Source organism: Sylvia atricapilla, chromosome Z (assembly GCF_009819655.1).
Source record: "Sylvia atricapilla isolate bSylAtr1 chromosome Z, bSylAtr1.pri, whole genome shotgun sequence".
Lineage (NCBI taxonomy): Eukaryota > Metazoa > Chordata > Aves > Passeriformes > Sylviidae > Sylvia > Sylvia atricapilla.
This window is the reverse complement of record NC_089174.1, coordinates 83,747,198-83,774,030: the sequence shown is the minus strand read 5'-3', so window position 1 is coordinate 83,774,030 and position 26,833 is coordinate 83,747,198. Positions and strand designations below refer to the sequence as shown.

The 26,833-nt window shown below is 42.6% G+C and overlaps 2 protein-coding genes across 2 annotated transcripts; one reads left to right on the top strand and one right to left on the bottom strand.

Moving 5' to 3' along the window:
• Positions 1-462: 462 nt before the first annotated feature.
• On the bottom strand, positions 463-16,451 carry ANKRA2 (ankyrin repeat family A member 2). The gene is made up of 8 exons (XM_066340003.1): positions 16,139-16,451; positions 14,735-14,893; positions 13,298-13,363; positions 3,859-3,956; positions 3,518-3,643; positions 3,063-3,129; positions 2,886-2,966; positions 463-1,267 (listed from the first exon to the last, which is right to left on the bottom strand). The coding sequence occupies exons 1-8, from the start codon at positions 16,425-16,427 to the stop codon at positions 1,212-1,214; spliced, it is 942 nt and encodes a 313-aa protein (XP_066196100.1). The 5' UTR covers positions 16,428-16,451; the 3' UTR covers positions 463-1,211.
• Positions 16,452-17,113: 662 nt separating this feature from the next.
• UTP15 (UTP15 small subunit processome component) lies at positions 17,114-26,418 on the top strand. The gene is made up of 12 exons (XM_066339977.1): positions 17,114-17,358; positions 17,726-17,818; positions 17,911-18,095; positions 19,221-19,399; positions 20,142-20,267; positions 20,794-20,929; positions 22,069-22,153; positions 23,337-23,486; positions 23,662-23,763; positions 23,960-24,093; positions 24,581-24,639; positions 25,132-26,418. The coding sequence occupies exons 1-12, from the start codon at positions 17,269-17,271 to the stop codon at positions 25,344-25,346; spliced, it is 1,554 nt and encodes a 517-aa protein (XP_066196074.1). The 5' UTR covers positions 17,114-17,268; the 3' UTR covers positions 25,347-26,418.
• Positions 26,419-26,833: the final 415 nt, after the last annotated feature.

Genomic DNA, 26,833 nt, shown 5'->3' with positions numbered 1-26,833 from the left:
GAATACATACCCCAAAAGACCCCCACTGCCCTTGATGTTATCATGCCATAAAATGGTGTCACACAGAACAGCTACAGAACAATCCTGATCCCCCTCCCTCCTCTGATAAATAGCATCAGGAGGAGCACACACAGGAATATATAAAGGGTTAGGTACAACATCCACACCAACAGGTGAAGCAACGCTGTGACTAGTGGTTCCCTACCTAATACATCAAATGTTTAAGTCAAATTTGCTTCCAATCTCCTCTGGTTTTTATCTGTAATTTCAATCCTTCCTGCCCCACAATGGGTGCCAAACAAGACTGCTGTTGTTTAGGAATGGTACTGCCCAGTTTAGTGCTCCCACTGAGATGCTTAAACCACACTGCTGCCACTTGCTTGCTCGCCCACTCCCATTCTGCTTTCGCCTAGGGAGAGATGGAAAGGGGAATCTGATGCAAAAAAAGGTAAAGATCACAGGTTGAGATAAGAAAAATTTACTGGAAACAGTAATGAGATAAGAAAACAAACATTAAGAGCATCAATGTACAAAGGAGAGAATTATTCACATACAAAAATGCTCACTGCAGAGCTTCACCGACCCCACTGCAACCCATCCACCCTGACTGGAAGGAACTCCCTCTCCCTGGAAGGGACTTCCTCCTTCTCTCAGCAATGAGGTGAGTTGATACAGAATAACCTCTGAGTCCTATCCCCCTCCTCTCTATTGCAAAAATGAACCTTGTTCTGGGGGTCCAACCAGGATAAATATTAACTGGGGATCTCAAAAACTTCACACAGAGCGCACACTTTGGTATTATTTACAGAACAGATATTTGTCTTCTGTGGTGATATCCCTCAATATCTAAACATATTTCTTCCTATGAATAAATATCAATGATGTGATGAAGTAGGACAGTTGGCATAGTGCCATCCACTGCACTCAGTGTAAACATTTAGATGGGTAAAACTGGGTTTACTTGCAAAGCTTTTCATGCACGACAACTGCCTCTTCTAAAATTATATAAAATATATTTAAGAAAAGGATGACATGGCACATTTGTATCAAGAATAGTGAAACAAAAGGAAGAACACTGAAAAGCTTAACTAAAGCCACCAAGTAACTGCACTGAGGTAAAGTTACAAAATAACCAACTCTTGTCACTGATTGGAGCTAAACAGCAGTTCGAATCTCCAAGCAAGATGTGCCATCTGCAGAAGAGCCAACCATTATTCCTTGATATTTTGAAGTAGCTTCAGTAAATGAGACTCAATAACCTGCTGAACTAAAGCAGAGAAAGAGATGAGGTTAATTAGTGTTGATTTTTTTTGTATTTTTAGCGTTATACCTTTTCTCTGGCAGATACCTGCTTGTCCTGTGCAATAATTTAATAACAACCAGACATGTAACAATTCACTCTGTTAAGTGTGAATAAAGTCATCATTCCTTCAGAAAAATAAAAGACTTATATAATGCAAAAACAATACACCCAGTTAGGCAAAAAATGTTTTGGAGGTCATCATCAGTTCTTTGAATATGCTGACAGCACATGGAAAGCAGATTTTTAGCCTACAAACAGAAAGCTGACAAAAACATTTCTTAGAAACTTTTTAGGAACTTTGAGATTGAGCTCTTGAAGCAGTCTTCTATGAAGGCTTCACTTCTGTGAAGTTGTGCTGTGCTGGTTTCAGCTGGGGTAGAGTTAATTTTCTTCTCAGTGGCTGGCATTGGGCTGTGTTTTGGGTTAGTGCTGAACTCAGGGTTGATAACACAGAGATGTTTTTGCAGTTCCTGGGCAGGGCTTGCACAGAGCCAAGGCCTTTTCTGCTTTTGGTACTGCCACACTGGGGAGGGGCCTGGGGGTGCCTGGGAGGAGACACAGCCAGGACAGGTGACTGCACCTGACCAAAGGGATGCTCCAGACCATGGGGCACCAAGCCCAGTGTATAAGGTGGGGGAAAGTAGCAGGAAAGGGGGAGGGGACACATTTGTGGTGATGACATTTGTCTTCTCAAGTAACCATTGTCCATGATGGGGCCCTGCTCTCCTGGAGATGGCTGAACACCTGCCTGCTCATGGGAAGCACTGGATTAATTTCTTGGTTTGTTTTGCCTGTGTGCACAGTATTTGCTTTCCCTATTAAACTGCCTTTTTCTCAACCCATGAGTTGTCCAGGTTTGACCCTTCTGATTCTCTCCCTCATCTCTGTGGTGGGGGAGTGACTGTGTGGGGCTTGGCTGCTGCCTGGGGTTAAACTATGACACTGGCTCATTCATAAGCACAGGGCTCTGCTTAGAGAAGCTACACAAACAGTGCTGGGCTTACATTTTGATTCCATTCCTTTCTGTAATGACAGACATTTCACAGCTTTCAAAATGTAGCAGCAATGAGGGAAAAAAAAAACCAACAAGGAGTCAGTTCTTTGCTTCTGGTTTCTACAACCAAGCCAGGTAGTATAATTCAGTGATTACTGTCTGCCTCCAAGACAAACTAGAGCTAGAGCTGATCTTACTGAAAAAGTAAGATCATCATGCCAGTCAAGTGGGGTGGAGGGGTTCATGAGGGCTGTCACTGTCGAGTAACACACCCCATTGTACAGGGTGAGGGAACAGCTCAGGCCCCCTTGTCTGAGCCCTTGTCATGGCTGTATCAGCCCTAAACACCATTGTTTGTGTCCAGTGATACAGATCCAGGTCAGTGACATTGTCTTACTACGTCCTTCTGAAACAAGAATGGAAGCTCCTACTCATTTTGGCCTGATGCATTTAGGATTATTAAGACTTGTAGGATGGGTAACATGTTAAGAGCTGCAAAACCTCTACTAGGCCATTACAGCAGCTACATAAATGAGGAGCTGTAAAAATTAATTTTTTTTTTCAAGGGTTAACATCTGCAATACTCACCACTCCGATAGCCCAAGGCTACAGCCAAATCCATGGAATTATAGCCAGCATCTGTTTCAACAGTTGGATCAGCACCATTTTCTATGTAAGACAGGAATAAAATCTTTTATTTCTGACAATGGCAACTGAATAATGAGTACATTATTACTGATAATTTGGTTTGGACAGTCTGCTTACCGAGAAGAATTTTTACACATTTCACATGGTTGCCATGTACTGCATACAGCAAGGGTGTGCCTCCGTTCTGCAAAAGCAGAGAAATGCCCCAGACACTTAAAGAAGCAGTCTGCAAATGTCATTCCTTAGCACACAAATATGCTTCCATGTACCAGCAAGAGACTTCCTAGGTTTTATAAAAATGAGGTTCTGTTTTAGATCTTCACAACTTTCATAATTTCTGTCTGCTGTTCAAATGCTAAGATCACACTTCTACAAGAAGTCAGCATTAGTCCCGTTCTCTTTCTACCAAGAAGTCAGAACTAGTTGCATCAACTCCTCCTCCATATGGAAGTTTTCAAACTCTCAGGTGTTTCAGAAGAGGCAGAACAATTTTTAAACTCAGGCCAGTGCTATGTCCTGCTTCAATTTTCTGATCAAAGCACCCTCTGACTAAATTCAAGCTAGAGTCTTACCCAGTCATACTCATTGACATCAACTCCACAGTCGAGCAGCATTTTGACAATATCTGTGTATCCTTTACTGCAGGCCAGTGAGAGGGCACTTTCTCGCCCCTTGCCCAGAATCTGAGGATCTGCACCCTGAAATAAAGTATCCATTAAAAAAAGAAGCAAATTTGAGGTTTTACCTCAAATTTTAAAATTTTAAAACTTTTTTAAAACCTTAATTTTAAGACCTTAATTTTAAAGACCTTAATTTTAAAACTTTTAAGCTTGTAGCAGCATTGACAAACTTAGGAAGGCAAAACAAACTAAAGAGTAAATAAATTCAAAATCAATTGTGATTTTTTCCTTACATTCTGGAGGAGAAATTCCACTACTGCTATCTGCCCATGAGCTGCAGCCCACATCAGAGGAGTAAATCCTTCTTCATCCTTATGATTGATTAAATTTTCTGTTCAGAGAAAAATATATAACTTAGCAATCCTTTTCACGATGCAATGTATCAGGTGGTGAAATGTGTTGATGGTAACATTTATTCAACAGGAACCAGTGTGACCTAAGTAATTCTCAACTTTAAAAACAAAATTCTGTCCCAGTGATGGTGGTAGTATCTCTTTCCAAGAAAAAACACCACATCCAACTGACCAAAGTAAAATTTCAGCCTTTAGTTTACTATTTGAAAATTTGAGGTTTTAACTCTATAAATCAAACTCAGTTTTTACTCAGAAATACTAAAAGCTGTCTGTAATCTGGGCATTACCTTTGTAAAGAAGATAAAGGTTGTTTGAAAAATAAAGAGGTACATCCTGTATTATACTGTAGACTGTGGTTTTTTCGATAGAGTGAACCATATAATTTTGTAAAGAATAGATTTGTACAGCAATATAGATAAAAGAACTCTGTTCCCTAAAAAGTTCATGCAATCAATAAGGTGGTCTGCAAAAACAATTAAGGTCTACAGAATGTGTAGCTGGAAGAAGAAAAAAAGAACCAGCTTTTAACAACTGGCTGACAAATATTTCAGCTGGATCTTTTTTTAATATCAAAGCACTTTAAAAAGTCCCATGCTTATCACAACACCAAAATAAGCATTTTTAACTGCTACTGACACTCCAGAATTGCTTTGCTTTTCACTACAAAGTGTTTGGACGCAGTGACTCATAATCTGTTTTCCAGTAAACATTTCAACAAGGATGCACTGAAAGCATGGGTGATTACTATGAGTGCAGTAAGAATATACCATTAATGCCACTATTATTAATGTTACTAAATTCATAAGTATGTTAGGTAGAGCTGAAATTTTGTCCATGTATTACAGACACACAAATGCCACACCATTCAGAAAGTGTGGTACTGTTACATTGCAGGTGTGGGCCATGGCTTAAATTACTGACATGCAGGTCTTTGTGCTGGTTGATTAAACAGAATTGGAAAACCACCATTAATAGAAGTATGTTTTAAATGACAAAGATAAATTAAAAACTAAAAATTAATTAAAATAAAATAATGAAAAAAATCAGTAAAATGATATAAAAAGACAACAAAATAAAATTATAAAAACCAAATAAAATTATAAAAATAAAACTATAAAAATTATAAAAAAGTAAAATAAAATAATTTAAAAAATGATAAAAAATAGAATAAAATAAAATAGTAATGAGGGAGGGGGGAAATGTAGCAGTTCAAGATAGTTAGGGATAGGCGATCGGAAGATGTCGCGCTGTATGGGCAGGCAGAACACGCCTTTCCTCCTCAGCAAAGGTCACTTGACCCCTAATTAGCCAATAACGCCTAGTTTATAATGTAAGCAGAAGGAAGTGATGCAGTTAACACAAGTTATATAGACCCAGGTAATGCACTAATAAACGCCGTTTGCCGTCCACCACATTGGTGTCTGTGAGCTGATGGCCTGAGCGGTCTGGGGTTGACCGCCGTGCTGTTCCTGAACCAGGTCGCCACGCCTCAGAGGAGGCAACAAGTGGTGCCGGAACCTGAGAAATCATCCTGGAACTCGGGAGTCGCCTGGACGGGTGAACAGCGGCCGGGCAGCTGGTCTAGCTCGGTGAGGGGGACGCCCCTGGAGCCGCGAGGAGGATGGAAGCTCTTGCGAAGGTCGTATCTCAGATTCATAAGCAATGGGGAATTGAGTGCAAACTAAAAGATTTTACTCTCGCTATTGCGAGGTTGATGCAGTTGGAGTCATTGATCGTCTGGTGGAGGTGCTCCACCCAGAAATATGGGGTAAATGTACTAATGCTCTGGCCGAGGAAACAATGTCCTCAGGCTCGGGAAAGCATCTTAAGGCATGGGGAAAAGTTGTGCAGGCTTTGCAAAAGGCTCTGCAAGAGCAAGAGACCTGGAAAGCTGCACAGAACTGTCTGATGGTCACACCCCCGCTGGGGGTTGGGGCAGCCACACAGACCACAGACGAAAGTGATTTTATTGAGTGTGAAAACTCGCAAGGGCAAAAGCCGCTTTTACAGCCTCAGAGCTCGGATCAGCCTACAGAGGGAAAGGAGAAGGCACAAGTATGTTGGGGAGGGTTGGCGGAAGAGGCCAGGAGCGCCGCTGTTAAGTCAGGGTCCGAGGGGGCCTGGGAGAGACCCCCGCCCTATGCACCGCAAAATGGCGTTGAACTACAGAAAGATGAGAAAGGCGCAGCCGTGGCTAGAGGGAACAAAGAAGGTCTGTTAGATAATGTGGATACTTGCAAGCAAAGTTTGGGGGAGAACCCAGAGAAGTACAAGGTCACCTCAAATTCTTATCGGAAAGCATCCTGCAAGGCAAGAGCCTCCTCTAGCAGGAGGCGGGGTGAGCCGAGGGGGGAGGAGTGGCCCGACCCTAAGAGAAAGGGGCGGGGTCGAAGCCTGACAAAAAGGTACTGGAGCTGGGAAGCCTCTGGTCAGTCGACTTCCAGCTCTGAGTCAGACAACAGCTGGGACGAGTGGTTTCAGGAGTGTTCAATAGCTGACTCGGGCTCCGACTCCAACAAAGAGATAGTGAAGGTAGATAAAATCAATAACCTTAATGCTCCTGCTTGGGTCAAAGGGAAGGAGCAAACTCCACTCATGGACTGGAGGAAAATAACAGTAGTGTGTGCCGGCGGGGCCCCTTCAGCCAAATTGGCCTTTCCGGTCCGAGTGGGGGTCAAGGCGGAAATCAGAGAACTTATTCACCAGTAAATCCTAAAGATGTGCAGGCGATTGTCAAAGCAATTGCAGACAGAGGGATCAATTCAGCTATGGTTTCCACCCTCATTGACAGTGTTTTTGGGGGGGATGACAGGATTCCATTTGATATTAAACAAACCTGCAGATTAATTTTTGATGGGGCAGGAATGATTGTCTTTAAACAAGAATGGGAGGACAATTGTGCAAAGCAATTAGCCTCGGTAACTGGGGCAGACCATCCACTACACGGCTCCAGCCTGCAGCGGTTAATGGGCATAGACCCAACCATGATCATCCCCCAGGCGCAGGCCGAGGGCCTACGGGCCCACGAGGTCATGATAACTACCCGTGCTGCTAGAGAAGCAATCCGCTCTGCTTCTTGAGTTATTGCTAAACCATCACCATGGGCCACAAAAAAGCAAGGCAACAGTGAGACTTTTACACAATTTGTAGATTGCCTCAAGCTGCAGTCGATTCCTCAGTTTTACCCCCAGAAGCAAAGGGCCCTGTGCTAGCAGAGTGTTTGTGCCAACAGTGCAATTCAACTGCCAAAGACATTTTGCGGTCACTACCAGCAGGGTCCAGCATCGCAGACATGATTAAGCATGTCGCCAAAGAAGAACAGTTAGCCCCAATCCATGCAGCCGTTCATACTGCAATAACTAGTGTAATGGCATGCTTTAAGTGTGGCCAGCCAGGCCATGTTGCAATAAATTGCCCCCAGTCATGGCACCCATCAGCAGCAGTCTCCCCATACCAAAAACGACCCAAGGGGCCATGCTGGGGGTGTGGGAAGAAAGGGCACTTTGCCAAAGAATGTAGGTCCAAGCCTCAGGGAAACAGGAGGGGGTGGCCATGCCGCACACAGCTCCCTCCCACTTGGAACATGAAGCAGCCCAACTATGCCAATCCTTAATGTGGCGCAGAGCTCCCGCACCCACTGCCCCCTCGAGAAATGACCAACTTTGCAGCTCAGCCAATAGATCCGCCAGACCCATCCGCGCTTCAAGAATGCCAGGAACAGGCCTCTGGGAATGAGACACCTGGGTGGCCTTGGTCATGAAAATAGGCAAACACCCACTGATAGTCCGAGGATTTTGTTATCTTCCTAAAAGCTCTGACGACTCCGCTATCCCTCTTGCTTTTTGGGTTGATACTGGCTCGGACGTAACTGTTGTCCCAGAAATGTATTGGCCCCACATTGGGAACTAAAAGAGGCCGCTATGGTAGGTGGAATTGGGGGGGTTGTCTCGGGCCCTCAAAAGCACTCAAATAATAGCAATAACACTTCTCACTAAAAAGAACCAGAGAAAACTGTCACCCTTTTCCTGTATGTTATGTCAAGATGTCCACCCCTGTTAGGTAGAGATGCCCTAGCCCAACTGAATGTCAGCCTGACAAATTTATTCTGAGGGCCACTGCTGCGCACCCATCAAATTAACATGGAAATCACTTGACTCTGTGTGGGTCGAGCAGTGGCCCTTGTCAAAGCCTCGAATGACTGCCCTCCTTGAGCTAATTAGCCACGAGTTGCAGCAGAATCGCATAGAACCCTCCACAAGTGCATGAAACACCCCGGTCTTTGTAACACCCAAATGATCTGGTGAAGGCTTCCGCCTTTTGCACGACCTGCGGGAAGTAAACAAAAAAATCCAGCCAATGGGCTCTGTCCAAACTTTACTGCCCATGAACTGGATGATACCAGAAGGGCAGCCCTGTGCAGTGCTTGACATTGAAGACTGTTTCTTTTCCATACCCGTACATGATGAAGACAAGGAGCAGTTTGCCTTTTCCGTTGTTTTCCCAAACAGCCAACAGCCCAGCCTGCGCTTCCAGTGGAAAGTCCTGCCTCAAGGGATGCTCAACTCTCCTACCATCTGCCAGATCACCGTAGACTGAGCACTCACACCTGTCCGACACAGCAACCCAGCTGCAACTATTATCCAATACATGGATGACATCCTGATCTCTGCACCAGCAGAGGACCAAGCGGATCAACTAGTGTCAACAATCTCAGAGACTCTGAAAACAAATGGCTTTGAAATTGCAAGTGCAAAAATAAAAAGGGGACCATTTGTAACCCTTCTAGGAGTGGGAATCACAAGCCTCTACATAACCCCTCCCCAGATAAAAATCCGTCAAGACATCGAAACGCTTTATGACGTGCAACAACTAGTGGGATCCCTGCAGTGGCTCCGCAACATTGTCCTGATTCCTCCTGAGATCATGGACCCCCTCAATGACCTCTTAAAAGGAAAACGCCCATGGGAACAGAAAACTCTAACACCAGAAGCAGCAAGCTCACTCGATTTTATCGAACAGCAAATGTCCATGAGCACACTCTGCAGATGGGACTCGGGCACACCACTTGATTTATATGTCCATTTTACAAAGAAAGGAGGAGTGGGAGCACTAGCCTAAGGACCCCTGACAAAGCCCGACCAATACAACGGGTAGTCCTGGGAAAACCATGATGTGCATTCTCCCCGGGAGTCAAGTGTCTTGGCAACCTCATCATGAAAGGCAGAAAACTCGCCCTAAGGCACCTAGGCATTGAACCCGCCAAAATATACCTGCCCTTCTGCAAACAGATCTCCACGCAATCAACGACAGTGTCAGAGCATCTAGCCCTAGCCCTTGCCGGTTTTGGAGGAGAAATTTGCAATGCAACAAAACCTCCTTGGACTCAGCTGCTTGCAATTGTCGACATCGGCCTCCCACCAAAAGTCATCGACCGACCACAGCCAGGGCCAACAATCTTCACAGATGCATCCTCGCTAACCTCAACCGCAGTGGCAGGTTGGGAATCAGAAAACAAGTGGCAATGCATCAAAACAACTGACCCGACGCTCTCGGTCCAGCAGCTCAAAGCAGCAGCCGTAGTACTGGCATGTGGACTGTTCCCAGAAGAGCACCTCAACATCGTAACTGACTCTATATTTGTAGCCAAGCTCTGTCTAGCCATGGCAGGGCCCAGCGTGTCAATGTCCACGGCGGCTGTGATGCTTGAGGAGGCACTTTTCTCACGAAAAGGCACCATTTCTGTTATGCATGTTAACAGCCACAATCCCACCGAAGGGTACTTTCAAAGTGGCAACGACAAGGCAGACACCACTGCTAAGGGACTGTGGACACTGAGAGATGCCCGTCAGCTACATGAGTCTCTCCACCTAGGGGCTAAAGCATTAGCAAAAAAGTGTGGAATCTCCACCACTGATGCAAAACACATTGTAGCCACATGCCCACACTGTCAGAAATCACCTCTGTGGTCCAGCGGGGTCAACCCCAGAGGCCTTAAAGCCTCAGAAATATGGCAAACAGACTTTACACTACGTCAGCTACTAAAACCCCGAGTATGGTTTGCAGTAACTCTAGATACGTATAGCAGAGTGATCGTAGCCACACAGCACCTTAAAACTAAGTCCAAAGCAACCATCCAACATTGGTTGACAGCCATGGTGTGGCTTGGCGTTCCAAAGCAAATCAAAACAGACAATGGCCCAAACTTTATTTCGAAATTAAACCAGACATTTGTTTCAAAATGGGGTATCACTTTAGTACATGGCATCCCCCACAATAGCACTGGGCAAGCCATTGTTGAGTGAGCAAATCAGACCCTGAAAGACAAATCAGAAGTATTAACAAAAACAGAGGGCTTTGCCAACTCCATTCCCCCAGGAGACCAAGCACTCATACTGGCAACTGCTTTGCTGGCACTAAACAATTCCCCAGGGGAGACGAAACAAACAGCCCCGCTCAGAAACACTGGGCCACTCGAGCACTGGAGGAAGGCCCACCGGTTGTAATTAGAAATGAGCTAGGGGAGTGGGAACAAGGCTGGAGACTAGTACTCACAGGGCGAGGGTACGCGGCTGTTAAAAAAGATGGTAGAATTAAATGGTGTCCACTTAAGTCTAATCAAACCAAACCTTCAGAATAAAACTAATGAAAACTGCGAAGTTCTGTTTACAGGGCTGGATCTTTGGATGCCTCCGTGACTCGTTCACCACATGTGCCCGAAAAAAGCAGCAAATCATCGAGCAGCCCGACAACACCCAAGAGTCGCACATCATTGAAATCCAAGCAGCAACTACATCTTTGTGTAATCTTGCTTTTAGGATTCATTAGCAAAGGGCAAGCAGATGCAAACCATTACCCTCATCAACCATTCCGGTGGGTCCTACACCATCTTTCGAGTGAAAAAGTAATCAAAGAAACCATCACAACAGACACATCTTTTTGAGTTTAAGCTAAAAGACTTATTTCCCCCACAATTAGGATTTCCCAGTCTTGGTGATTTCATGCTGAAACAAACTTACAGGTGTCCTGCCTCTAACCCAGGTAAAAGTTACTGTAATTACCCAGGGTATGGATACTGTGGGTATTGGGGTTGTGAGACAATTGTGACAAGCGATAGACGGCAACCGCAATAACCTGATGAGTTCCTGCAAGTCAGGTATGCTCCCCAAAACTGTCGCGAACCAAAATTTAGAGCGAACAAGCAAATATACACACCCTTATATGGAATGAAACACACTTGTAAAAACTACACAATAACCGTTTTGCAGCCAACCCATAAAGGTTGGGAGACAGGCAAAGTATGGTCAGTGTTTGTTCGCGCCTTTCCTGACTTCTGGGTAAAGATTCAAATCATCAAGTTCCCACTGCCAGCACCTCGATCAGCCAGACTCAGTCTGATTTTTACAGCAACCAAACTCAAGAAAAGGTCCACACCTAATCCCACCTTTAGCCTTAGCACCACACCCGAGCTTGCAGCTACGTATCAAATCTCTAAATCAACTCCTTACAATCCTTTTTTTAGTGTGTTAAATGCTACCTTCGCGTCCTTGAACCAATCAAACCCAAACCTTACAAGTTCATGCTGGCTGTTCTATGATATAGAACCTCCTTTCTACGAAGGTGTTGCCCTCAATGTTCCTTTTAGTTACTCAGCAGAACCAAACCCACACCAGTGTAGATGGGACATCCCCCGGAGAGGAATCACTCTGAGTCAGATCACAGGCCAAGGTAAGTGCTTTGTCAATGCAACCTTGGCAAGGCAAAAAGGTAATGTCTGTACAGAAATTATCAAACTTGATAAATCAACCAACAAAAAATGGGTGATCCCATCTGCGTCAGGAATCTGGGTCTGTCACCAGTCCAGTGTGAGTCCCTGTGTGTTCCTTAACAAATTTAATAACTCTGCTGACTTTTGTGTCCAGGTTCTGATTCTTCCTAGAGTCCTGTGCCACCAAGAAGAAGAAGTGTACCGCCTTTTAGAAGATCCCAACTGGCTCCACAAAAGAGAAGTAATAACAGGCATCACCATTGCGATGCTGCTTGGCCTAGGAGCTACCAGTGCAGCCACAGGCATTTCAGCCCTCGTGAACCAACACCAAAGCCTTTCTCAGCTGCAGATTACCATTGATGAAGACTTACAGAGAATTGAAAAATCCATTTCCTTTCTAGAGAAATCTGTTTCCTCTCTCCCAGAAGTCGTCCTCCAGAACAGGCGAGGACTGGACCTCTTCCTGCTGCAGCAAGGAGGCCTCTGTGCTGCCTTGAGAGAGGAATGTTGTTTCTATGCAGACCATACCGGAGTTGTACAAGACTCCATGACCGAGTTAAGAGAAAGGTTAGCCCAGAGAAAAAGAGAGAGAGAAGCCCAACAAGGATGGTTTGAATCATGGTTCAACCGGTCTCCATGGCTGACCACCCTTGTTTCCTCTCTGATTGGCCCACTTACCATAATACTCCTGATGTTAATCTTTGGGCCTTGCGTACTAAACAAATTAGTGTCGTTTGTTAAAAGCCGTTTAGAAAAAGTTAACATTTTGCTAGTTAACCGCAGACAGCTGCTTTAAAGTGCACTTATTACTTACATTTTATATTGCTTCATTACATATATTTTGTATCGCCTTTTTTTAACATACTATGTAGATCTTACTAACTTTTACATTTTTTATAACTTTATACTTTGTATAGTTTTAAAATAGTCATGAGGGAGAGGGGAAATGTAGCAGTTCAAGATAGTTGGGGATAGGCGATCGGAAGATGTCGCGCTGTACGGGCAGGCAGAACCCCCCTTTCCTCCTCAGCAAAGGTCACTTGACCCCTAATTAGCCAATAACACCTAGTTTATAACGTAAGCAGAAGGAAGTGATGCAGTTAACACAAGTTATATAAACCCATGCTACACACTAATAAACGCCATTTGCTGTCCACCCCGCTGGTGTCTGTGAGCTGATGGCCCGAGCAGTCTGGGGTTGGCCGCCGTGCTGTTCCTGAACCAAGTCGCCACGCCTCGCAGGAGGCAACAGTGAAAGAACATATTCCTTTCTTAATTCCACGGATTACCTATATAGCAAAAGAGCAGGGAGAGGAAGGGATTTACCTACTTCTATTAATGTTAATGTTTTAATTTAAAATGCAAATCATAACAGTGAGTGAGTAACAGACTGATACAGAGCAACAGTCCACATCTGCAAAGAACAGATACCTCAAATGTCCTCCAATTTGTACCAGAATTGAGGACTTTATAGCTTTGGGGAAAAAGTCAAACACAACAACATAAAGATGGCCCAAAGGAAAAAAGAAGGCCTTTAACCTCCTTCTGTCTCACCTTGCTCAATGCGTGTGGCCAGATACAACATTTCTCCCTGAGCAGCCAGCTGATGGACTGATAAAGCTGCCAAAAAGGAAGCAAAAGCTTGTGTTACATCCACTAGTTTTCATTCTGCTTTGTCTAGAGCTGAGCACAACATGTCCATTGGCTTCAGCAGCACAGAACTTGGAATCCAGAGCGTAGATGATTCCACCTTACACTCTCTGAACTCAAATTATTAAAACCTGAAATTTTTCCAAAGAGTTTCCCAGATCTAGGTAATTTTTAAACCAATGCAGCAGTCATTCTTGAAAGCAAGGACATGTCTTCCTGCACTGGCTCTTTACAGAGTAACACGTTCTCTTTACTACTGCTAGGTCAGCAACTCAAGAGTACTTTAAGACCTATTTATCAAATGAAAATAAACATATTTTGATAATGTTTAATTTAAAAATCACACTTGAATCACCAGAAGACCTGTTCTGCTACTCAACAAAGACAGCCTCTAGTGTGACTCTCACTCACTATAACGTGGAACAGATCAGACATCATAAAACTACACGTAACTTGACACACAGAGGTGAAAACAGATTGTGGGATTTTTTTTTTGTTTGTTTTGGTTTTTTGTTTTGGTATTTCAGAGATTATGAAGAAATAACTTCCAATCCCACAGAAAACTGCACGGGTGCATGGTTTTGATAACTTGGAGCAGGCCTGAAAGGTGCTCAGGAGGCTATTTGTAATAAATTATCCACATGGTATAGTAACAAAATTAGCTAATGATTACATTAATTGTAAATGTTCACTGTCCTCTTCCAAGCCACTATATGATAGTTGAGTCTGTTAAGAAAATGGGGTATTTTGCTCAGTGGCCTACACTGCAGCTGCCAGTTAATTTTTTCTATGCAAGCAGCATTTTCCTTTAAAAAATCTGACTTGTAATTTATAGACAAAATATTTTACTGACAAAATAAATTATAGCAAACTAATTTATAAAGGAAATGCTTGACAAATCAGGAAAAAAACCTCATCAGAAATGATGCTTCCTTGATTTTCAAGATCTGTGACAATCATGACAGTTGCAATATTCTGTATTTACATTATACTATATCTTAAGTATCCTGCAGCATTTACCGATTAATTTTAAGATGCACAGGTTCTGAAAACATGGGCATGAAGTATATTAACTTACAGCTTTTTCTGGGTTTTGTTTTGTTTTTTTTTTTTTTTTTTTTTTTTTTGTTCTGGAAAATAAAGTTCAGTCATTATATCCTTACATCAGCTGGATGACTATTTTATGGTTGGACCCTTGTGAAATTAGACAAGACTATTTCAGTGTTTTTTCCTACCTTAAAGTTCACTGCAACACCAAACAAAAAAACTGCATAAATCTGTCAAGCATCCAACACAGAGTTCACAAAATAATTATTAATAGTAAGGCAGAAGGATACTTACAGTTTACAAGCAGAGGTGTTGTAGAGACTTCATTTCCCCTGTGTTTGTTAGTTAGTGTGGTTGACTGTTTTATTGGTGAGAAATGCTTAGTGGTAGATGGAGTATAAACATGTCTTACTTGGATACCAGGGGAAGGAGAAGTGTGGCTGTTGCATTCAGCTACATTGAACAAAAAACAGAGAGGATTTCAGTGCTAATAAGAGCATTAAAAGGAAGCCACAGATTCTAAGTCAAACTGTAAAGCACCAGTTATCACAAGACCTTTAAAATCCAGGTTGAGAAAGCTCTGTGACGTGCTTTTCCCTCTGTGTATTGTGAAAGCTGAATAAAGGGCTGCATTAATTTCTAGCATGGAACAGTTATGCTGCCTCACATGTTCAGTAAGGCACAATGTCACCCAGAGACAAGTTAGTGTCTGCATGAGGTAAGACTTTGTCTGGATTTTTCAACAAGCCTGGCATGGATTTATTACATAAGAAGGTTCTATTTAACATGTTCACCTTCTTATAGACACCCTCCAAGGCAGTAACATGATGCAGCTCTGGTCAGACATGCACTCAGGTGCTGCTCAGCCTTTGCCTGCTCCCCTAACCAGCACACTGCACCAGAGGAGACAACCTTCATTAACTTCCTTCCCACTCCAGGATAAAATTTTAACAGCATTAGGAATGCCTGGTGAATACTTATCCAGCAGAAAGACAGGCTCCCCACTAGCTGACATAAAATGACAGCAGGTCACTGTCTATAATTCAGGAAGTCATTCACTGCTGATGTGTTCCTTCATACTAACTTTTCTTGCTTTCTCTTAGAAGCTAATGGCATTTTATTACAGAATATATTTATACGTTGTCTTGGCTTCTAATTCTCAAAAGCAGCTTTTGGTTTTGAGATTAAATACTGGAAAGACATATTGAAGGATTAAACTCCATATTGGCTTAATTGATTTGACACCAGTGTGCACCAGTAATTAATGACTAGAAGCTAATTAACACATACACTAAATTAACACCACAGAGAACTTTGTGGTCATAAATGTAAGCACATATTGAGGGAAAGAACTAATTAAAAGAAGTAGAGTGTAACAAAAACCAAAACTGTTTTGTGAAGAAGCACACTGCTGTAGGACATGCCACACAGATGCAGCTTGTTTTCCTAGTTAGCATCAGCTCCCACTACCTTAGGAGGCTTTTGTGCCACTGACTTTTCAGTTAATACAAAGATTTAAGAAGTATAAAAATTAATCTTGGAGAAACCCTTTACATTAATAATCCATTATGCATATAAGAAGAACACATCTTAAAAAACTGATCAATATAAATATAAAGTAGAAGCTTTTTTTTTTTTTTAAAGTAACTTAAGAGGATGACACATTCCACAAATAACATTTTGTACCATAAATTCAACCTTTAAATAAGACAGATGCCACTTCGAGGTCAGAGTTGACTTGATCTTGAATATTTTTACTGTCCTCCTCGTTCAAAGACTTCACAAACCGTGAGCAGACATTCATATCAAATCTGTTGGGCAAAATGAACTTCATCCCCATGGTGACACTCTGAGCTGGCCCTTCCTCTGTGCTGGTGTCAAGCTGATGCTCCACTTTAATATCTGGCATGGGTGGAAGGCTGTAGCTTGTGGTGCATTCTTCCACAATCAGCTGGGCCCCCACATCTAAGTTTGCTGAAGATGCCATGATCTCAGGTCCTGTGTGAGTTTCACGCAGAAGGATGCTTCATTGTTTCCAACCAGGGGCAGCAACTCTGGCCAGACGAGCCCAACTTTCCAGACTGAAACTGAAGAGATGTAACACAGGTTAAGAACATTCTGGTAAAACAAGACATAAAACCACATAATTTAAGGTTATGTTTCAGCACCTAGATGTATAAACCAAATTCCATTATTAATTCATCCGTGTGAGACGCTGCTTCATAACATCTGCCTAGTTACAACAAAAAGCCCCACACGACAATCAACTTTTATCAATCAAAGGTTTATACCAAGCCAGGAACTAACTATAAGAAGATGACCTTATTTCCCAGAAACATTAGGCTTAAGGGAAAAGTTAAAGCGACTTTAAGCTCCTTTATGTCTTTCGCAACCCGAGTAAAACAAATTGATTGATTTATTATTGAAACAATAAAAAAATTAATCAGAATTACCCGCAGGCTTGCTCACAGTACCGCGGGAGGCCCCGGGCGGGGCCTGCAGCCGTCTCCTCTCCCTGGAGACAGCCCGTGAGGAGAGGCCCGAGGGCGGGACAGCCGCACGGCCAAGGCCCGGCCTCACCTCGGCTTTCAGCCGCCGCCGCCGGAAGTGCGGCATCTCCGCCCCGCCGATTGGCCGGCGGGAGGCGCGCTCTGATGACGTAATTCCGCCGCGCCCGCCATCTCCCCTCGCGGCCGCCGCTGTGCACGCCATCGCCGGAGCGCAGGGTGTCCCGTGTGCCCCGGGCCTGCCGGCCCTTCCCGAGCCCATCGGCCCTTCCCGAGCCTCTCCCGCGGAGCTCCCGCCGGCCCGGCCCGGCCCCGCGCGTCATGGCCGCGTACAAGCCGGTGGTGGTGCAGACATGCCCCAGGCTCGGGGAGAAGATCACGCAGGACACGCTGTACTGGCGGGGATACAAGGTAGGAGGAAGCGGCCCAGCAGTTGCAGTTACTGCTCCAGAGTGCCTTTCTTTACTGCATTCCTGCAATTAAAATGTGTTTTTTTGGTTTGGTTTTTTTTTTTTTTTTTTATTATACACGCGTAAGTTAGGTTCTAACCTCAAAACACGTAATTAACGGGTGCGTTGTGATGAGTGAATTGGAAAAAAATATACAAGAGCCGGAGTAGCCTGTCATAAGTGAAACTCGCTATCATTGTATCTGAAAAACGTTTTGATTCTAATGGAGTCTTGAGTTCTTTGCGGGAGAAAATGTCTTCTATTTTGCTCTTTTCATACTTGATGGCATGATTGTGTATACTTAATGATCTTTACCACCACTGTTTTAGACACCTGTTCAGATAAAGGAATTCGGCGCAGTGAATAAAATCGACTTCTCCCCAGCCCCGCCCTATAACTACGCTGTCACGGCGTCCTCGAGGGTGAGTGCCTTTTCCTGAGGCTTTGACGCTTTTATTCCTGGGCTGGCCTCACGCGAGAAGGAAGACTTAACGCCGCCCTCTCGTTTTTCCAGATCCACATCTACGGGCGGTACTCGCAGGAGCCCATCAAGACCTTCTCCCGGTTCCGGGAGGCAGCGTACTGTGCCACCTACAGGGACGACGGGCGGCTGCTGGCCGCGGGCAGCGAGGAAGGCAGCATCTGCCTCTTCGATGTCAGCGGCAAGGCGCCGCTGAGGCAGTTCGAGGGCCACACCAAGTAAGGCAGAACCGGCTTGTTTCCTTCTCTTCTCTGCTGTGTTTGCACTTCGCAGGCCGGATGTTTTCGCCTTGAGGATCGCCTTGTTCCAGCCCCCGTGCCCGCAGGGCAGGGACAGTGCTGCTAGAGCAGTTTGCTCAGAGCCCTGTTCAGCCCAGCCTTGAGCACTGCCAGGGAAGGGGCATTCTCATCCTCTCTGGGCGACCTATTCAAGTGCCTTAGTGATATACTACGTTTATATTGAATTATAGTTGTATGTTTTCCTCATGTGCTGCTGAAAATCTAAGTAATTTACTTCTGAGTGATTTACTTCTGACTGTCTTGTGTAGATCTCTCTGGAAAGCAGGTTTTAAAGTTAATTTAAAAGTGGAGTTAATTTAAAAATGGGAGTGAGCTTAAAAAATTCTAAATATGAATCTGGTATGTAGAAGAGTAAATATAAATATAATATTCAAGCTAAATTTTCTCTTTCATGTAGGTGTCTTTTAATAAGTTGTGTAGGTACAGTCTTGTGAGTACATTGCATTGATAAGCATGTTTTATTTGATGCTGGTAGGAAAACAGTTCTAAAATGTTTCTAAACAAAAAATATGGAAAAATATGCCAGGAAAACTAGGAGTTCCTTAAGGAAAAGCTCCAAAAACAAAACAGAAAAGTATATAATGGTAGGGTGGGAAAGAAATTAGGATTTCTTATGTATCAGTGAGGAGAAAACAATGCTTCAATAGACTTCTGTGCTGTGAAAGATCAGTGTTTTATTTATATAGAACCAAAAATATCCCTGTTTCAGTTGGAAATACCCAGACTTCCCTTGAGAGTGTTTTTGTTTGAGGTCTGTTTGCAAACTGGGTGTTACATTCTAACATAACCTGCATACCTGTGCACACCTGTATTTACATACCTGTGTGTTCTGCCAACATCTGTTGGGGTATTTTGATGATAGTGAAGGCTTCAATAATGATTTTAAAGGACAAGAAGATTCTTCAAAGCAGCCATACTTGAAATTTGCTGCAGCCATACTTGAAATTTAAGTTCTGATATTAAAGGCAACTTTAATAAACGTGTTATACAGAGTAACTCTTCTTGAAACATGAATGTATTTTAACTTTGGGTATTGTTTTCTAGACCAGTTCATGTAGTGGGCTTCCTGTCTGATAAATACCGAATATTTTCTGGTGGTGATGATTACTCATCAGCTTTATGGGATATTCCAAGTGCCAGAGAAATCATCTCTTACAGTGAACATACTGACTATGTGAGATGTGGCTGTGCAAGTAAAGTGAATGCAGATGTCTTCATAACAGGTTTGGGTTTATCTTTTATTTTTACTTTTTTTGATTGAATTAAAGGTAATTTTTGATACAGTAGGGTCGTGTTTATTGTATTTTAGTCATGAGGGATCAGTCTGCCTATGCAATACCTATTTTGTTGTTTCCTTTTTTTGCTTGCTTTTTAAGCTTGACACTGATGTTTTAGGGGAAATTGCAGGAACTGAGTTTTAACCTCTTTTTGGTTTAGCCTATTAGAGTTAACAGAACTTTTGAAAGAAAAATACTGTGAATGAATCCTTTGTCTGGAAGTGATTAAAATGGTGTACCAAGTTTCTGGAGCAGAACTGGCAGATTCAAAAATGTGAGGTCGGGTAGAGTTACTTGGAGCCAGTTGCTTTTGGCTTTTCCTAACAGTAGCTTTGTATCAATCTGTGGAAAACTGAAAAAAACCCTACTATTCCTTTTTTCAAGAGGCACAACAGGCTAGGTTTTATCAGACTGCTTGATCTTTATTGTTATAAATACACTTGGTTAATGGAAGTGAAATGAAATGGAAACAGATTACTTTTACAGACTGACATGCAGCTAGGGCTAGGATTAGAAAGTTTGTGTTGCATCAAGGCTGTAAATTAACCAAGGTAAATCACAAGGTGTTTTTACATGTATGGGATAAACTGTTGCTGTTAGCCAGGAACTCCTTTAGGTGGTAGGACGTGGCTGTTTTAGTTCCTGAACTAGTTGAAATTATGGAACTGATTCCTGCTGGTGTTTGCAGGTTCCTATGACCACACTGTGAAACTGTTTGATGCACGAACAAAGAGCAGTGTCATGACAATAGAACATGGCCATCCTGTGGAGAGTGTGCTTCTGTTTCCATCTGGTGGGCTTCTGGTATCTGCAGGTAATTCTGTAAAGTCAGATGAATATCTTTCCTGTGGTCCTCCTTTGAGAAATACTTCAGCTTCTTATTTTTTGTGTGGTGTTTCAGTTTGATAATGAAGTAGTAAGTGATGAAATAGTTGGACTTTTCAAATATCTTCTGTAGGAACCTGTGTTCGTGTGGAGGATGCAAGTAGGAGTCTTACCTTTTTGTCTTTGTTTTGATGTTCTTGTAGTTGCCACTTCCCCCCCTGCCCCCAAAGGGCATTTAATAACAAAATGCCCTAGTTTATAGGTTTTGTGGGGGCTTTTTTCGTAATAAATGTGGTTGGAGAATGGTTGAATCCTTCAGCTCCATTCAGAATCACCTAAAAAAGAGCAGGCTTATGCCAGGAGATGGGATGGAAGAGGATGGTGATTAGGTGCAGGAAACTGTTAGGAGGTGAAGGCACCTGTGAATGAGATACTGCATCACTCTGTGAAAACTTCTTCAGAGAAGCATAAATGTGTCCGTGTGTAAGGCTGTTTTGTGTGCTTCCTCTCCACAGGAGGTCGATATGTCAAAGTTTGGGACGTACTGAAGGGTGGACAGTTACTAGTGTCACTTAAAAATCACCATAAAACTGTAACTTGTTTGTGCCTGAACAGCTCTGGACAAAGGTTATTGTCAGGATCCCTGGACAGGTTGGTATATTTTGTGGCTTCCTTTTGTTTGCATTCTTTAGGACGTTTTTTTGTTTTTTTTTTTTTTTTTTTGAAAGGTGTTATTGCACATCACTGTTAACCTGTGTGTGGTTTTTGGGCTTTATTTGAGAATATGTTTTGGGGCCAAGGTACCTACTGTGAAGCTGCTCCTGCTTTTGCAGGGGTCTTGGTCTAAATGAGCTTTAGAAGGTTCCTTCCAACTCAAACTGTATTAGGATTCCGTGATACACCGTAACCTTTTCCTCTCATTAATCTGAGTATCAGTAAGGATTGTGTGTGCCATTTGGGAATGCACATGGGGAACTTCTGAATAGATGTTCAGTTTTTTAAGTCTCTGAACTGACCTTTCCAGTGTTTGCAAATTATTCTTAAGTTGAATACAGTTCAAACAGCTAAAAGTGTATTCACTTTTTAAAAGCCTAGGTTTTGTGTCTCTCTGCTCTTGCTTCTTGTACCCAAGAGTGCTTGTGAACATGACCTCTTTGCTTTTTGTTTGGTTTCAGTTGATGGGTACTGGTACTTGGAGTCTGGTCTCTGAGACATTAGAAATACAATGTGATCTGAAATGACAGTGGGTCTGTTTTCCTCCTCCCTCTTGTATTTCCTAGGTTTCCTCAGGCTTTATGATTACATAACATTAAATTTTATCCTTGTAAGATAATATTTTGGTTTGTCATTTGTTAAATATTTCATACTTCAAACCAAATCTTTAAGGGGCACCTGGATACAAGAATATCTGTGAAATTACTCCCAGAAAATGCTAGTAGATCTTGTATTTAAAATTTAAGAGCAAATTTGAAGAGATGCTTTCTTAGTATTTTTCTAATATGCATTTGTCAATTCAAATAGTCGCTACACTTGCCTTCAATTTCTTGTGTTCTTACCCATTTTCACTTTTTTGGGGGTAAGAGCAATCCTGACTTGATTTGTGGATACCTTTTAAGAGAACATTACTGTTTGCAGGAGTGATGCTTAAGCTCAATGGTAGACTTAGGAATACATTGTATTAATACTCAGTTTCCTTAAATGATTTGTAGAATGTGAGGGTGATGAAGTTCCTGTAAGGTACTACAGTAAAGCTTTACTAACAATGCTTTTATCTTTACTGTTCTGTGTAGACATGTGAAGATTTACAGTACTACATCCTACAGAGTAGTCCACAGCTTCAACTATGCAACGTCCATCCTCAGTCTTGCATTGTCGGTAAGTGCTTTAGAAGTCTTCCTAAACGAGGTAATTCCTGATGCCTTTTAAGTCACTAAAGTAAATAATCGTTACTTTCGTGGCTGTTGGGTATTCCAGAAGAGTGCTATACATGCAAAGTAGGGTGATTTAATATGTTTCTACAGAGTAATAAACACTTAAGAGGTTTTAAACATAATAGATTCAAATACCGTGTTACCTGACTAGATCAGTACAAAATCTTGTGCTTATGAATGACTGTACATCATAGGGAAAGTATTCACTTTAGAAAGAAGGTCCTTTGACTTCAGGAAGATTATGCTCACCTTTTGCCTTTTAGGAATGCTTTAAGTTCTTTTTTGTGGCAGCAATAGAAAGAAAGTAGTTAATTTGATGAGAAATTTAGAATAGGGAAATTTAGAATAGTTTCACATTTCTGACACTTGTGTGAAGAATTGCTTCCCATTGTTCCACTTGAATCTCCATAAGCTTCAATTGATGCCTTTAAATGAACAATTCACCAGGTGATCTCCATCTATACTTGTCATAATTCTGTAGGCTTTTATCATATCATAGAATCATAGAATGGCTTGGGTTGGAAGGGATGTTTTAGTTTCAGCCCCACTGCCCTGGGCAAGGAAACTGCTGGACCAGATTGCTCAAAGCCCTATCCAGTCTGGCCTGAATACTTCAAGGGATAGGGCATCCACAATTTTTCTGGGTGAAATTTATACCCACTTCATTGTATAAATGAAATTACATATACCAATGACTGGTGTTTTGACCAACTTTCCATTGTTTCTCAAAATCCTACTGTTCTACGATAGCTTTGCTTTCTCCTGGATTCATTCCTGCTTTATGGTACCTAGTAGCCAAAGGCAGTTGTATGCTATTGGGAAAAACAAAACCTTATAGTTAGAGAAGTGTGTTAATGCATAATTCAGCTTGATTCAATAGTCAGTCTCTTAGTGTTGCTTTATGAGGATAGTCTTGCAGCTGTCCCTGCTTTGAGCAAAGCATTCAATCACAGAACATCACAGAGGTGCCTTCCACCTTAAGTGGAAGTATCAGTCATCTGTGATACTGCGATTTTAACCTTATCACAAAGCATAAAAATATAAAAATGTGTATGATAGGGTACATACATGCATGATAGAGCACAAATAAAACACTGGGTCCTAACTCTGTGATTTCTTTGTGCTAGCCTGAAGACGAAACCATAGTTGTAGGCATGACCAATGGCGTGCTGAATGTTAAGCACAGAAAACCAGAAGAAAAGAATGAAAACTCTCAAAAGAAGAGACAACCAGTATATAGAACCTATATGAAAGGAAGAACTTACATGCCAAAACAGGTATGATGTGGTAAGAAAATATGTGCTGAAACATTTCTGAAAAATTGGTTTCCTGGAATGTGCTAATTTGAAGAAAGAGAAGGGAGGGAATATGTAAAATTTTTAATGATAGTGTATCTAATCCATTATGTGTATGTGTATTTGTCTTACTCTGAACTCTTTTATTGAATTCTAGGAGGATTTCTGTGTCAGTAAACCTGTAAAACGTGTTTTGAGAAAATATGATAAGCTGCTGAGGAGCTTTCAGTCTTCCAAGGCTCTTGATGCAGTACTGGAGGTGAGGCATTGGGTTTTCTTCTTGTCAGAGTTTTGTGCTGTCACCTGATGTTAATTTTCCCTATACGCTATACTCATAACTTTATTTTAGTGTATAACTAGAAAGGAGTCTAAGCTTGGTTCCATTTTCTGACACCAGCCGTGTGTTGTGTATAAAGATGTTGCTTTGTTTCTAAACTCTTTTTGAATGTGTCCAGCCACCCATCATGCTGCACACTCCTGAAGTCACGGTTGCAGTGATGCAGGAGCTGCATCGCAGAGGAACGCTGAGGAGTGCGCTGGCCGGCCGGGATGAGAAGCAAGTTAATCTCCTGCTCACCTTTGTGGCGAGGTATTGTTTTAACATGAGTTCCCTCTGACTGTTTTGACACTTCTGTTTCCTAATAACTTGCCACAGACTTTCAGCAGATCGTGGGTAGAACACTGGTACTCCTGAAATCTCACATACCTTTTCCATTCTGATACCGAGGTTTTGGAATGGGTTTGAAACAGTTTACCTGTTAGCGTAGCACAGTTTTGCTGATAGTATGAGATATTCTTCTTTGCCATACATCTTACCCTTAGTCTGTTATTTTCGTTCTCCTTGGTGAAACTTTTGTTTTCATGTACTTGGGGCTTTTTGACACTTCTCCAACCCCGCCCCTGCCTTCCTGAAAGGAAGAGGGTAAATACCACATATGTGGGGTTTTTTGGTTTGCATCTCTGGCTGCTGTTTTGTGATGTCTCAAGAAAAGATTGTTTGTGTGAGAAAGCTCCTTGGTGGTGGTGGAGTGCAGTTGACAAAACCAGTAAAATTGGAATGTCTTCTAATTTTGCAGGCGTGTGATTGAGCCTAGATTTACCTCTGTGCTGGTGACTGTTGCTGATATGATCACTGGTAAGACAACACAAAAAAGATTCTCAAAGCCATATAGCTAGCTTGCAAATAAGATTGAGAGTGCTACAGCGCCTTTATGGCTTTGTTTATATGTGTGGACTTAGTGTCAAGAGAATGATCCCCAAAAGAGATATTTCCAGATAATTTTGACTATAGTTAGGATTCGATTTTCTCAGGTTTTCACAGGCTGCTGGAAGCTACTTGTGGTCTCTAAATACCTTTGATTCTTCATGTATCTGTGTTTGCATAGTACAAATAGCTTCCTCTTATTCAATGAGGTAAAAATAGTATTTGAGGTAATAAAAACTTCTGTTGGACATACTCCTGCTGTAAGTACATACAACCACTGCTTTCAGAACAGACAATATTGTTATCTTATTTTTTCAGAATGCTGGACTTGTGCTAGAATCCTTAAATGTATCTCTAACTAGCTATTAAAATTTTTGCCTTTTTGTACATCTGTGGATTGTTAACTGATATTTTTCTTTACAGACATTTATCACCCTGTGGTTGGGCAGTCAGCAGTAGTCGATAAACAGTTCCTGAAACTCAAGGAAGCTATTGGAAAAGAAATAGACTATCAAGAAGAACTACTAGAAGTTTTAGGAATGATGGATACACTGTTTGCTACTTTTACTAAGAAAAGTTTAGAAGAGAACAAAAGTAATGGTGTTAAAGAGATCATTCAAACAAATAGGAGTTACTGACACCCATCACAACAAATGGTCACAATTGGGAAATTGAAAGACATGACCTGTTCTCCTGCTAATTTCTTATGATAAGCTTCTCTGTGTTGAAGTTCTGTCTTTTAAGCTGTATTGCTGAATAGGCTTGATTACTGAAGACAGAGAAAAAAGGACATTTTCAGGATTGTCCATGCAATATTTTTCAAACAGTTTAGTTTTAAAGTTTTATTTCAGAGTTACATAACTTCTTAAGGACTTACATGGCCTGATTTTTGGTAGCTGCAGGGGGTGGCTTCTGTGAGAAGCTGCCAGAAGCTTCCTTCATATTTGACAGAGGCAATCCCTGGTGGCTCCAAAGATGAGTGTGTCACTGGCCAAGGCTGGGCCAACTAGAAATGGGGATAACAAAGTTACTGTGCAGTTGTAACTGCAGCCAGAGAAGAGCAGAGTGAGAACAAGTGAGAAGAAGAACCCTGTGGACACCGAGCTCAGGGGAGAAGGACGGGCAAGGAGATGCTCCAGGTGCCAGGATTCCTCTGCAGCCCATGGGCATCCATGGGGAATGCAGGGATCCACCTGCAGCCCGTGGGGATCCATGGGGAATGCAGGGATCCACCTGCAGCCCATGGGGATCCATGGGGAATGCAGGGGTCCACCTGCAGCCCATGGAGGAGCCCACACTGGAGCAGAGGGATGCCTGAGAGGAGGCTGTGACCCCGTGGGAGACCCATGGAGCGGGGGGCCCTGCTCCCAGGCTGGAGCAGCCTGTCCTTGGAGGACTGCACCCCGTGGGGCAGTCTGGGGAGGACTTTGCCTGTGGAATGGACTCACTCTGGAGAAGTTCATGGAGTCTGTCTCCCATGGGAGAGACCCCACAGTGCAGCAGGGGAAGGACTCCTCTCCCTGAGCAGTGGGAGAAGCCACAGTTCATGAATTGACCCAAACCCCCATTCCCTCTCTCCTTGTGCTCTGGGATAGGAGGTGGAGCTGGGAAGGAGGGAGGGGTGAGGGGAAGGTGTTTTTAAGGGTTTATTTTACTCTTCATTGTCCTGCTCTAATCTTGTTAAGTAATAAATGTAATTAATATCTCTAAGTTGAGCCTGTTTTGCCTGTCATGGTATTTGATGAGTGTTCTCTCCTGCTCTTTATCTCAACCCATGAACCCTTCACTCTATTTTCTCTCCCTTGTCCAGCTGCAGAGGAGAGTGAGGCTGGTGTTGCCTGGTATCTAGGCAGCACCAGCCCACTACAGTTGTGTGTCCAGTTACTATCAGCAGTCAAAAATTTTCAGTTCTTATTTACCAGAAAATAATTGACCTTTGTGTGATTTTAATTTGTCACTGTCATTATTTAAGGTTAATATCCAATCTTGCATGCTTGGAAATACAAAGAAAACAGCATACACATGTGATAAGACTTGACTACATAGTTTTTTCTCTTTCTGCTTAATCTCCATTTAAGATTTCCATGAATTTGCAGCACACAGCAAAATGACTCAAGAACTGCAT